The sequence below is a fragment of the Bombina bombina genome, chromosome 6 (assembly GCF_027579735.1).
Source record: "Bombina bombina isolate aBomBom1 chromosome 6, aBomBom1.pri, whole genome shotgun sequence".
In the NCBI taxonomy this organism is placed as follows: domain Eukaryota; kingdom Metazoa; phylum Chordata; class Amphibia; order Anura; family Bombinatoridae; genus Bombina; species Bombina bombina.
In genome coordinates this window covers 1,062,796,476-1,062,810,901 of record NC_069504.1, presented here as the reverse complement: position 1 = coordinate 1,062,810,901, position 14,426 = coordinate 1,062,796,476, and the positions used below count along the sequence as shown (strand labels likewise).

The following is a 14,426-nucleotide window of genomic DNA, read 5'->3' as shown; positions in this document are numbered from 1 at the left end:
CGGTATGTGAGGAAATGGGTCTTGTACTGTCAGTTTCCTGTTTTACTCATTGCTCCGTTTTTAAACTTCACTGTTGTTATGGAGCCACAATACAAGCCTTTCCAAGCCGCCTCCTCCCCTGTATGTCAGTTTGTTTATTTTTTTTATTGCAAGTACTGTGAGTTTGCCCTCCCTTCACTGACTGCTGCTTTATTTAATACTATTGGTATTGGTAGTACTAGCAGTCAGTGCCTATCACTGTTCTACGTAGTGCAATATTGTGCACGTCAGAGAGAGGCTCTCGGTAGCCAGTGTCACAGGAATTCATATAATCCCTCTGAATTAGCTGCTGATAACGTAGAACAGCGATAGGCACTGACTGCTAGTACTACCAATACCAATAGTATTAAATAAAGCAGCAGTCAGTGAAGGGAGGGCAAACTCACAGTACTTGCAATAAAAAAATAAACAAACTGACATACAGGGGAGGAGGCGGCTTGGAAAGGCTTATATTATAAAGACAGGTGACATAGAACAGGCAACTCCCAGATAGGCACCATTAACCCCATACATGCCAGGCGAGTCTGACAGGGAACTCCTGTGATTCAGGACTTGCTGTGCACACTGCGCAGATATCTGACCCAGAGAGCATTACCAATAGACCTCCTCTCACATGTTCCGGTCAGGAATTTTTATGACACCTATCCTAAAGAGCCGACAGCAGCCTCATGTAAACAGTGAATCTTTTCTTGTATTATCGATTCACTGTTTACTGTTGCGGTCTCTGCTGCATGTTTCCTCTCTGTCAGATCCCTAGCCCAAACGAGCATTTGAGGGTTGCTGTAAAACTTTTGACTTACTGTATCTAATAGCAACCCTCAAATGCTCGTTTGGGCTAGGGGTCTGACAGAGAGGAAACATGCAGCAGAGACCGCAACAGTAAACAGTGAATCTATAATACAAGAAAAGATTCACTGTTTACATGAGGCTGCTGTCGGCTCTTTAGGATAGGTGTCATAAAAATTCCTGACCGGAACATGTGTGTGTGAGGGGAGGTCTATTGGTAATGCTCTCTGGGTCAGGTTTCAGATGTCTGCATGTACTCCGTGAGAATGTTTGAGTGAGTACACTGCTGCTGGTTATATTTTCCTTTGTAAAATAAATCTACAGATACATTTCTGTGCATATTGTAGTATTATGTTTATAAGTGCTCTTCCATCTTACACAGTTGTTTAAAAGATTATTTATATATATATATATATATATATATATATATATATGCACACAAAATATATATATATATATGTGTGTGTGTGTATATATATATATATATATACACACATACATACACATATACACACACATATATAATATATATATATATATATATAAAATATGGAATAGAACAAGATCATGAAAATCATGGGCAGTAATCGTGATGCATCGCGATGCATCGTAGAATCGAATCGTATCGAATCGTTACAATGATAATCGTAATCGAATCGAATCGTGAGACAAGTGAAGATGCGCAGCTCTAATATATATATATATATATATATATATATATATATATATATATATATATATATATATATATATAAATAAATATAGACTATAAATGGCTACCGGATTCTATCAACGTCTCAAAAGTGCACTGTGATCTTAGACGTCAATTAAGACAATCATATTCTTATCATGGTCTATTGTTTAAGAAAATGAATAGGGTTAAGGACAAGTCCAAAAAGTCTCTAACTTTCAATTCCAAATATGAGGTTAAGACACGGAGCTCCTTGCAGATGCGTGATGCAACCTCACAGTTCAGCAGCTAACTCCGCCCCCCAGCATGCCGCATTACATAACAAATCATTTTTTTATTTGTTATTTTTAAAGCGTATGATCATATCAATATTTTTTGAGGGGGCACAGCATTCCATTTGGGTGGGCATTGCCCCCCCTTGGAGTCGACCCTGATCTTGGGCGAGTAGAAATTGAACTGGGTCGAGAAGAGAGGCAGATAAATGCTGTCTAAACACTGTGCAAAATGACCAGCAAATGTATATACTGTATTTGTAATAACTGTGAAACTGTTAAAGGGACTTAATATGTTATGGTTTAAAATGAAAAAAAAATATGAAAAATTACTGCACAATACATTTTGTCACAATGGCTAAATATATGCAAAGAGGCAGTGGGATTATGGGTTGGATCAGAAGTGCTGAGTGACATTTTGGCCTGGCTAGTAGCTTAGGACTTATAAGCACTGTTAATAACTCATGTAAGTATTTAAAGTCTAGAACAGTACATTTTCCAGCTATATTGATACATTTTGTTGATTACTGTCAATACATGCAATAGCTTAATGTGACATAGAAGTAAAAATTTAAATTTCATTATTTAATTAGAACTAAATTTTCATTTTAAATTTAAAAAAGTTACAAATTACTTAACAAATTTACTTTCAGCTAGATTACGAGTTTTGCGTTAGGCTTAAAAAGCAGCGTTAAGAGGTCCTAACGCTGCTTTTTACCGCCCGCTGGTATTACGAGTCTTGCAGGTACAGGCTCACCGCTCACTTTTTTGGCCAGACTTGGAAATACCACAAATCCACTTACGTAAATTGCGTATCCTCTTTTTTTTCAATGGGACTTGCATAGTGCCGGTATTACAAGTCTGCCAAAAAGTGAGTGGTAAACCCACTCCTGTCAAGACTTGTACCGCATTTTAAAGTCAGTAGTTAAGAGTTTTACACTACAACGCCGTAGCATAAAACTCTTAACTAAAGTGCTAAAAAGTACACTAACACCCATAAGCTACCTGTTAACCCCTAAACCGAGGCCCTCCCACATCGCAAACACCAAAAAAAATATTAACCCCTAATCTGCCGAACCGGACATCACCGCCACTATAATAAATATATTAACCCCTAAACTGCCACACTCCCGCCTCGCAAACATTAGTTAAATATTATTAACCCTAATCTGCTGTCCCTAACATCGCCGACACCTACCTACATTTATTAACCCCTAATCTGCCGCCCCCAACGTCGCCGCCACTATACTTAAGTTATTAACCCCTAAATCTAAGTCTAACCCTAACCCCCCCAACTTAAATATAATTAAAAGAAATCTAAATAAAAATTACTATCATTAACTAAATTATTCCTATTTAAAACTAAATACTTACCTATAAAATAAACCCTAAGCTAGCTACAATATAACTAATAGTTACATTGTAGCTAGCTTAGGTTTTTTTTTTATTTTACAGGCAAGTCTGTATTTATTTTAACTATGTAGAATAGTTACTAAATAGTTAACTATTTATTAACTACCTAGCTAAAATAAATACAAATTGACTGGTAAAATAAAACCTAACCTAAGTTATAATTACACTTAACAATACACTATAATTAAATTAATTCCCTAAATTAAATGCAATTAAATAAAATTATCTAAAGTACAAAAAAACAAAACACTAAATTACAGAAAATAATAAACAAATTATAGGATTTTTAAACTAATTACACCTAATCTAATCCCACTAACAAAATGAAAAAAAAAAAAAAAAAAAAAAAAGCCCTACCCTACACTAAATTACAAATAGCCCTCAAAAGGGCCTTTTGCGGGGCATTGCATTGCCCCAAAGTAATCAGCTCTTTTACCTGTAAAAAAAATTAAAAATCCCCCCCAACATTAAAACCCACCCAATACCCCCTTAAAAAAACCTAACACTAACCCCTTGAAGATCACCTTACCGGGAGAAGTCCTCATCCAACCGGGCCGAAGTCTTCATCCAAGTCGGGCGAAGTGGTCCTCCAGACGGGCAGAAGTCTTCATCCAGACGGCATCTATCTTCATCCATCTGGCACGGAGCGGGTCCATCTTCAAGACATCCGGCGCGGAGCATCCTCTTCCAGCGAAGTCTTCTTACTAAATGACGGTTCCTTTAAGTGACGTCATCCAAGATGGCGTCCCTTCAATTCCGATTGGCTGATAGAATTCTATCAGCCAATCGGAATTAAGGTAGAGAAAATCCTATTGGCTGATGCAATCAGCCAATAGGATTGAACTTCAATCCTATTGGCTGATCCAATCAGCCAATAGGATTTTTTCTAACTTAATTCAGATTGGCTGATATAATTCTATCAGCCAATCGGAATTGAAGGGACGCCATCTTGGATGACGTCACTTAAAGGAAACATCATTTAGTAAGAGGACATCGTTGGAAGAGGATGCTCCGCGTCGGATGTCTTGAAGATGAACCCGCTCCGTGCCGGATGGATGAAGATCAAAGATGCCGTCTGGATGAAGACTTCTGACCGTCTGGAGGACCACTTCGCCCGGCTTGGATGAAGACTTCTCCCGGCTTTGTTGAGGACTTCGGCCCGGTTGGGTGTATTTAGTTTTAAATAGGAATAATTTAGTTAATTATAGTAATTTTATTTATATTTATTTAAATTATATTTAAGTTAGGGGGTGTGACGTTGGGGGCGACAGATTAGGGGTTAATAAATGTAGGTAGGTGGCGTCGATGTTAGGGACGGCAGATTAGGGGTTAATAATATTTAACTAGTGTTTGCGATGTGGGAGTGCGGCGGTTTAGGGGTTAATATATTTATTATAGTGGCGGCGATGTCCGGTTTGGCAGATTAGGGATTAAAAATTTTATTTTAGTGTTTGCGATGTGGGAGTGCCTCGGTTTAGGGGTTAATAGGTAGTTTATGGGTGTTAGTGTACTTTTTAGCACTTTAGTTAAGAGTTTTATGCTACGGCGTTGTAGTGTGACTCGTAATACCGGCGCTATGCAAGTCCCATTGAAAAAAAAGAGGATACGCAATTTACGTAAGTGGATTTGCGGTATTTCCAAGTCTGGCCAAAATAGTGAGCGGTACACCTGTACCTTCAAGACTCGTAATACCAGTGGGCGTTAAAAATCAGCGTTAGGACCGGCCAACGCTGCTTTTTAAGCCTAACGCACAACTCGTAATCTAGCTGAGAGTCCTTACAAAGTCTTTCGGCATTATAATTCTATAGAAGCCGTCGTGGCTCTAATAGTCCCATCTGTTTCTGTGTTCATAAACTACCATTTCTGTTCACAAAGAGTAAAACAATGTTCATGTTAACAAGCCCAGTTTTAGGGGCAGTTGTTCTGAGTCTCATGTGGCTCCTTTATTTCTCTTATTTACAACATTTTGTTTAAACTTTGAAAACATTGTCAATTTCATGTCATTTTAAGTAACTTTCTAATTTACTCAAATTATCATATTTTTCTTTATTCTATTGGTATCTTTATTTGAAAAGCAGGAATGTAAGCTTAGGAGCCGGTCCATTTTTGGTTCAGAACCTGGGTAGCGCTTGCTGATATCTAAATGTAGCCACCTATCTGAATCAAAGAAAAAATGTGGGTTTAGTGTGCCTAAGCAATATTGATAATAGACATGCTACTCTATATAATGATTTTGAGGATAGATAGGCCCTGGTGCCACTGCAACTTGCTGTACCAATAGTTGTTCTGTCCCTGTTAACCTTTTAAGCGACTGGAATTTTTGTTCTTACAGAATCGTTTAAAGGAGTATACAAGACATTGACAACCTATAATTATAAAATGGTATCTTTATTTTAAAGGGACAGTCACGTCCAAAAAAAACTTTCATGTTTTAAATAGGGCATGTAATTTTAAACAACTTTCCAATTTACTTTTATCACCAATTTTGCTTTGTTCTCTTGGTATTCTTAGTTAAAAGCTAAACCTAGGAAGGCTCATATGATAATTTCTAAGCCCTTGAAGGCCGCCTCTTATCACATGCTTTTTCCATCTTAATATGGGAAGAGTCCACAGCTGCATTTCTTACTTGTGGGAAATACTGAACCTGGCCACCAGGAGGAGGCAAAGACACCCCAGCCAAAGGCTTAAATACCTCCCCCACTTCCTCATAACCCTAGTCATTCTTGCCTTTCGCCACAGGAGGTTGGCAAAGAAGTGTTAGAAGATTTCGGAGTAGTCTCTTATGGAGGGTAGTACTCTTCGAGTTTTAAGTAGTCCTGTTAGCCTCTCCGGAAATGCAGGGCGAGTCGTTCTGCAAAACCATCCCGACTCATATTAACAGCTCCATAGGCAATCAGCGTTGTCGAGTTTTGCTGCCTGCTTTCTTCACTCAAATCCATGTCAGAAGCTATGCTACTATCTGTCACACTTGAAGGGCCGTGTTCCTGTTCTACGGCGTAGATTCTGGTAAGATCGTTTTATATTTTATGCATGTATGATAACGCAAGAAGACAGGGTCACAGTGTGACTCCTTTTTATCTGTATAGAATCAAGGGTTAATATCTCCTTGGGGGAATAATCTTATATGTTTATTTGATTTTATGCTGCTTTTATGTGTGAGATGTTATGGGCTCATAGGTTATAGAATATACAGTTTTCACTTTCACTTTGAGAGCCATGCAGCTTACAAGCTTGGCGTGCTTTCTCATAGCAGGGATGGTCCAGCATTGTGCACCATGATGTGATTGATTCCCTTTTTCCTGACCGGGTGTCTATCAGAGTGGAGCATAATTGAATAAAATAAGATGTTTTATTTCTCTAGTTCTCCGGTTATTGCATTAGCAATAGAGGATTCTTTTACTTTAGAGGGCACTCCCTCTATTCCTAATGAGTAATTGCTGTTTATATGGTGAGGAGGCCTTAGTTCCACCCTCTCAATTATGTTCCATATGCCTTGATAATGTAATAATATAAAACATGTTTGATAACACGGAGCCGTCCACCTCTGAGGAGTTGTCGTCCAGTGAGGTGTGTACCCTACATTATTATATCTCTACACATGCAGTTTTCCTGTAGCATTGCTGATCCTCCATCTGGAGGATACAGATGTTACTGCACAGTTTAGACAGTGGTGTCTGTGGCCTTTAATGCTTTCCTTTGCCCTGCTAAGCGCAAGCGAAAGGTTACATATTGCACATTCTGGGTTGGAGTCTGCTGCCTCTAAACCTCCGGCTGCGGAGGAACCAGACTTTAGTTTAGGAATTTGCGCTTTCTTCTAAAGGAAGTTTTTGGCGAATTCAGAGGTTCCAGAGGCCAAATTGCCTGATGAACCTTTAATTCCTAAATTGGATAGAGTTTGAGGACAGGGTGGTACCTTATCCTTCCCTGCTCCTGTTAGATAGCGAACATTATTATGAATGAATGGGACAGGATTGGATTCCTTTCCCCCTCTTCTCCCTTTAACAAATTGTCCCCGGTCCTGGACTCTCAATGGAGTTGTGAGGTTCCATCCCTAAATAGGATGGCGTTATCTTCACCCTTGCTAAACGTACTACTATCCCGCTTGAGGATAGTTTTTCGCTTGAAGAGCCCATGGATAAAAGATGGAAACTCTGTTAAGAAAAATGTTTCAACATACGGGGTATTTGTTTCAACCGGCGGCGGCTGTGTGACCCCTTATAGTATTTGATCATGGTGGAGGGTCCCCTCGACACTACTCAGAAAAGATTTACGGCCTTGTGGGTTGTTAATTATTTTATCTGTGCTGCTATTAGGCAGTCTATTCGCTTGAATGCTATGGCTTCAGCTTTTTGAGTTCAGGCCCGTCGGGCTCTGGCTGAAGTCATGGTCTGCGGATATGACTTCTAAGTCTAAACTTCTTTCCTCCCTTTAAGGTAATGATTTTGTCTGGTCCAGGCCTGGACTCAATTATTTCTAGAGGGATATGGCTGCACCTCACTGACCAGGCCCACACTAGGCCGAAACGTACGTCTGGGGTTTTGCCGTTTCTCTCGTTCAGAGAGGAATTGCCTGGTATTTCGGGGCTGGACTATACTGTTAAGTCAGGATCAGACTGATATGCTACAGGAAAGTTCTTCTCTGTGAAAGGCACATATTGAGCACAAAGGGGCTGCTTCTAGGGTGGTAACTAGCCATCGAACAAGCTAGTATGCTATTGTTCGTTCCCAGGTTGAGCGCTTCTCTCTTTTTATTTAGGCAATATACAATGCTCTGAAGGCTTGGCCTCTGCTGGGTTTGTCCCAGTTAATCAGATTCCAATCAGACAATATATCCTCGGTGGCTTACATCAACCATCAGGGGGGTACAAGAAGCTCCCTAGTTATGAGGGAAGTATCTCGGATTCTGGTGTGGGGGAGACCCACATTTGTTCGCTGTCAGCGATCCACATTCCGGGTGTGGACAACTGGGAAGCAGATTTCCTCAGCAGACAATCCTTCTATCCAGGAGAATGGTCTCTCCATCCCGAGCGTTTGCAGAGATTTGCAAGAGGAAGATCTTATAATGTCTCAATATCAAGCTACCCAGATATGGGTAGAGGTACAGGGATCCTCAGGCGGAGCTAACAGATGCATTAGCGGTGCCTTGGAGGTTCAATCTAATTTTATCCTTTTCGGCTGTTGCCACTACTTCCTAGTGTAGTGGCTCGAGTCAAGCAGGCGTCAGTGATACTGATTGCTCCATCTTGGCCGCAAAGGATGTTGTTCGCGGATCTAGTGGGGATGTCATCATCTACTCCATGGAAGTTGCCTTGTCGCAGGGATCTGCTGACCAAGGTCTCTTTGTTCATCAATGTCTAGATTCTCTGAGGCTGACTGCGTTGAGATTGAATGCTTAGTCCTAACAAAGAGATGGTTTTCTGAGTTATTTTTACTCTCATTTAAGCTCGTAAGCTGGCTGCTCGTCGCATCTATCATAAGGTGTAGAGGACCTTCTTATTCTGTTCTCCAGGATGAACTGCAGAAGGGCTTTTCTGCAAGTCCCCTGATGGGACAGTTTTCGGCCTTGTCTGTGTTACTGTACAAGAGGTTCGCTGAGCTTCCAGATGTGCAGCCATTTGTTTAGTCTCTGCTGGGATCAGACCTGTGTTTAGGTCTAAGGCTCCTCCTTGGAGTTTAAATCTTGTTCTTAAAGTTTTGCAACAGGCTCCGTTGGAGCCTATGCATGAAGTAGACATTAAATTGTTGTCTTGGAAGGTTCCTTTTCTACTGGCTGTTGCTTATGCACGCAAAGTATCTGTGATTGCTGCCTTGCAATGTGTCCCTCCTTATCTGGCTTTTCATGCCGATAAGGCTGTTCTACGAACCAAGTTAGGTTTTCTTCCTAAGGTTGTGTCAATTCGCAACATCAATCAAGAGATTGTGGTTCCTTTCTTATGTCCTAATCCTTCTTCATCGAAGGAACGTTTACAACATATTTCTGGATTTGGTTTGTGCCTTGAAGTTCTATCTTCGGGCCACAAAGGAATTTAGACAAACCTCTTTCTCTGTTTGTTCTCTTTTCCGGGAAGCATAGGGGTCATAAGGCCTCTTCGACTTCCTTATCTTTTTGTCTGTGGAGTGTTATCCGTTTAGCATAGAGACGGCGGGACATAAGCCTCCTCTGAGGATTACGGCTCATTCTACGAGAGCAGTGGTTTCCTCTTGGGCCTTCAAAAATGAGGCCTCTATGGATCAGATTTGTAGGGCTGCTACCTGGTTCTCCTTACATATTTTTTCCAAAATTTTACAAGTTTTATGTTTTTGCTTCTGCTGAAGCAGACTTCGGGAGAAAGGTTTTGCAGGCTGTGGTGCCCACAGATTAGGGTCCACCTTTCTTTTTTCCCTCCCGTTAGCATTCTGTGTGCTCTAGAGCTTGGGTATATGTTTCCCACAAGTAAGAAATGCAGCTGTGGACTCTTCCCATATTAAGATGGAAAACATAAATTATGCTTTCCTGATAATTTCATTTCCATCTATATGGGAAGAGTCCACAGCTCCCACCCGTGTTCTCCGATAGGCGGCCCTAAATTCGAATTTTTTTCTTCTGGCACCTTTTTCACCCTGATATTTTTCCTACTGTTCCTTGTTCCCTCGGCAGAATGACTGGAGTTATGAGGAAGTGGGGGAGGTATTTAAGCCTTTGGCTGGAGTGTCTTTGCCTCCTCCTGGTGGCCAGGTTCAGTATTTCCCACAAGTAAGGAATGCAGCTGTAGACTCTTCCCATACAGATGGAAATTAAATTATCAGGTAAGCATAATTTATGTTTTTATTTGTTTTTCACTACAGGGGAGAGCTAGTTTACGTCACCCATATAGATAACATTGTGATCACGCCCATGGATTGTGGCAGACATTGCACTAATTGGCTAAAATGAAAGTCAATAGATAATAAATAAAATGTCATGTGATCAGGGGGTTGTCAGAAGATGCTTAGATACAAGTTAATCAGAGAGGTAAAAAATATCATAATATAACAGTGTTGGTTATGCAAAACTGGGGAATGGGTAATAAAGGTATTATCTATCTTTTAAAACAACAAAAATTCTGGTGTTGACTGTCCCTTTAAGAAATTGATAAACACTGACACCTTAAAAATTATATGGTTTTATAATGAAGTAGCTAAGCTTAAAGGGACATTATACACTCAATTTGTCTTTGCATAAATGTTTTGTAGGTGATCCATTTATATAGCCCATACAGTTTAAAAAAAATAAAAATATATTGTTGCTTATTTTTAAATAACATTGCGCTGATTTTCAGACTCCTAACCAAGCCCCAAAGTTTTAAGAGAATACTGACGTATACCTAGTCCAGCTTGCTCCTGTTTGTGTAAAGAGTCTTTTCATATGCAAAGGAAGGGGGGAGTGTCTGATATTTCCCACTTGCAGTGGGTGTTCTAGCTGCCTTTTTAACAGAGCTAAACTGGGAGCTTTATATAATCAGTATTTGAGCATCCTATTCTTTATAGTAGTCTTACATGCAGTTATATGAAAATTGCTGTATACTGTCCCTTTAAAGGGACATGAAACCCAAAGTCTTTTATGAGCATACAAGTTTTTTTATAACGTTTTAATTTTACTTCTATTATCAATTTTACCTCATTCTCATGGCGTTCTTCGATGAAGAGAATATGTGGCTGCATGCGTCTGTAGCACTATATGACAGCAGTTCTGCAAGCATGTTTTTGGATACTGCCATATAGTGGTCAAGATATGCACACGCTCCTGAGCCTACCTACCGGATTTAAAACAAAAATAGCAAGAGAATGAAGTATATTTCAAAATAAAACTAATTGGAAAGTTGTTTTTTTACCATGAAAGAATAATGTACGGCTTTGTGTTCCTTTAAATCTGCATCAAATCTTCTTTTAGATCCCTGTTGTGCAAAATATTCACTTTCACTAGGCCGAGGCATCACACAGAGAAAATAAACCCTGCTCCTTTGAAGTGGGGGATGCAAAGTAGTTTTTGGATGACTTTCAGTGAGCAGCAATAAGCTACTGCATTTAATTCTTCGGATATTGTATGAAATTATAAATATGTCCCAGAAAATAATAAGCCTGTTCTCTCAATATAGTGTGAGAAAGTGATAGCTGCTGTTTCCTTGTTATTTAGTATTGCTGAGCTCATGGTCAGGATATTGCAGAATGTCTGACCCTTCCCCCCCCCCCCTCCTTTTGTCTCTTTGGCTTCTTCTTCTGCTCCCCCCCCCCCCCCCCTTCTCATGCTCTCTGCAGACTGCCGGCTGCTATGGGATTATGTGTACCAGCTATTGTCCGATAGCCGATATGAGAACTTCATCCGCTGGGAGGATAAAGAATTGATGGTTTTTAGAATCATTGACCCCAACGGGCTGGCACGCCTGTGGGGAAATCACAAGGTATCAGATCAACCAGCGTATTTCTTGTATCTCACTTCTCTTTTTTTACTGTATTTTCTTCCCTCCTCTTTCTTTCTTTTCTCATTCCCTGTTTTATCAGCCTCTACTTCTCACAAATCTCCCTATTTTCTTGCTTTGCTGCCTCCTGTTTCTTTTTCCACTAATTGCCTTGTGACTTTGCCTCTCTTTGCTAAGACCCTTTTCTCTCTCTGATGTCTGAATAAACAGAACAGAACAAACATGACGTACGAGAAGATGTCCCGTGCCCTTCGCCACTACTACAAACTCAACATAATTCGCAAAGAACCTGGTCAGAGGCTGCTATTCAGGTAACTGAACACCGTCACAATAACTAACTATGGTTGCGCCATTTTAGAAAACTATTAGAGAAACTTAGATTTTGACAGCAAATAGGAACCTATGAAATGTATTTATTTCCTATAAAGTATAAGCCAGTGGTTTACAAAGTGTCAGGTGGGCCTCCCCAGGGGGCTCTAGAGCATATAAGAGGATGCGCACTTCTCACTATTACATGGAAACCACAAGCAACAGCTGACTTTGGCAAAAGATATAAAACATTTTTTAAGAGCCAACAAATATGTATTATAGAAAAATGTAAAGCGTCCCTTTAAAGGGATAGTCTACTCCAGAATTATTGTTGTTTAAACACTGTTATATTAATATATTTTTTACCTCTGTGATTACCTTGTATCTAAGCCTCTGCAAACTGCACTCATATTTTAGTTATTTTGACAGACTTGCATTTTCGCCAATCAGTGCTGACTCATAAATGACTCCACTGGCATGAGCACAATGTTATCTATATGGCCCACATGAACTAGCGCTGTCTAGCTGTGAAAAACTGTCAAAATGCACTAAGATAAGAGGTGGCCTTCAAGGGCTTAGAAATTAGCAAATGAGCCTACCTAGGTTTAGCTTTTAACAAAGAATACAAAGAGAACAAAGCAAATGTGATGATAAAAGTAAATTGGAAAGTTGTTTAAAATTGCATGCCCTATCTGAATCATAAAAGTTTAATTTTGACTTGAGTGTCCCTTTAAAGGGATACTAAACCCAATTTTTTTTCTTTCATGATTCAGATAGAGCATGCAATTTTAAACAACTTTATAAATTACTCCTGTTACCATTTTTTTGTTCTCTTAGTATCTTTATTTGAAAGGCAGGAATGTAAAGCTAAAAAGCAGGCCCATATTAGCTTCAGCACCCTGGATAGCGCTTGCTTATTGGTGGATAAATGTAGCCACCAATAAGCAAGCGCTATCCAGGGTGTTGAACCAAAAATGGTCCGGCTCCTAATCGTTACATTCCTGCTTTTCAAATAAAGATACCAAGAGATCAAAGAAAAATGAATAGGAGGAGTAAATTAGAAAGTTGCTTAAAATTGCATGCTCTATCTGAATCATGAAAGAAAAATAATTGATTTAGTATCCCTTTAAGCTAATTACAATATAAAAAATATTAGACCAAATTATGTAAACATTTTCTATACAATATAATAATAAATATTAATACAGAGACCTAACTCGGTATCGGTAGAAATCTATTTTATCAGTATGACCAATTTTAATATCTCCCCCAGTGAAACTTTCTTCAGATTTCTTTTTCACATCCCGCAATCTCGCTCACTCCTGTTATTCATCTTCCATTCATTATTTTAGGAAAACGCCCCTGCTGTTTTTCACCTACATTATTAGTGTTTTTTTCACATGACCCCTTTGGCAGTGCAAATGTTTGCACCTTTAGATTTTCTGCTTCCATTCAGTATAGCAGCCTGTGTTATAGCACCCCCTTGTGTCTGCTTTTGAGTTAGGCCGACCATTTTTGAGCATATAAGACGCAGGGGTATTTTTAGATCTTTTATTAATGAAAATAGATATGTAAATTGACAGCTGACCTATTGAAACACACTTCAACAACAAGTTAAGTTAAAAGTATGTTTTTGTAGCCATACAGCTTAATATGTACATCCATGTGGGGTTTTTATTTTGTTCCTGTGCTTTGTAAAAGAGCTTTGTCTAGATGTGTTTGTAAAAAAGTTTAAAAGGACCCAGTTCCTATGGGAGCTTATGATCTAATTGGTTATGAGTAAAGTCAAAGGGATGAGAGATAAAATAGGTGGTACATTTGTCTGCACAGAAATTTTTTTGGTGATTAGCGGAACCCACTAAATGTCAGAAAATTACAACCACTACAAAAAGTTTTTCAAAACCCACAATAAAAGTGTATTTTCATAAAATGTTTTGTCATTGTTGCTTAAAGGGACAGTAAATGCAATTTGTTAATGCCATTTTACAGGATTCACAGTTTTATCATATTTTCTTTTTTTGTGAGTGCCTTTTTACCAGCATCCTTGGGTGCTCATTCTTATAAGGTTTTTTTGTTTTCACATTTTAGACGTTGTGCATGCACTTCAATTAGAGGCTGTACTGTCTGCCCTATTGAAAACTTAAAGGGACATGAAAAACAAAAAATAATTTTGGCATGATTCAGACAGATCGTATAATTTTAAACAACTTTCCAATTTACTTCTATTATCTAATTTGATTAATTCCCAGTAGCAATGCATTACTGGGAGCTAAGTAATGCATTGGGTGAGCCAATAGCATGAGGCATATATGTGCAGCCACCAATAAGAAGCTCCTGAGCCTACCTTGGTATCCTCAGCAAAGGATACCAAGAGAACAAAACAAATTAGACAGACGTAAATTGGAAAGCTGTTTAAAATCACAGGCTCTGTCTGAATCAGGAAACAAAAAATATGGGGTTCATGTCCCTTTAATTCCAGTGT

The 14,426-nt window shown here is 39.2% G+C and overlaps 1 protein-coding gene across 4 annotated transcripts in view; it reads left to right on the top strand.

The window, feature by feature from the left end:
* Nucleotides 1-14,426, top strand: part of ETV6 (ETS variant transcription factor 6) — a 185,415-nt gene that overhangs the window by 169,005 nt on the left and 1,984 nt on the right. For all 4 annotated transcript variants that reach the window (XM_053718919.1, XM_053718918.1, XM_053718920.1 and 1 more), the window contains 2 exons: nt 11,475-11,617; nt 11,846-11,946. In XM_053718919.1, the coding sequence (XP_053574894.1) occupies nt 11,475-11,617; nt 11,846-11,946 (244 nt within the window). The remainder of the gene's footprint in view (nt 1-11,474; nt 11,618-11,845; nt 11,947-14,426) is intronic.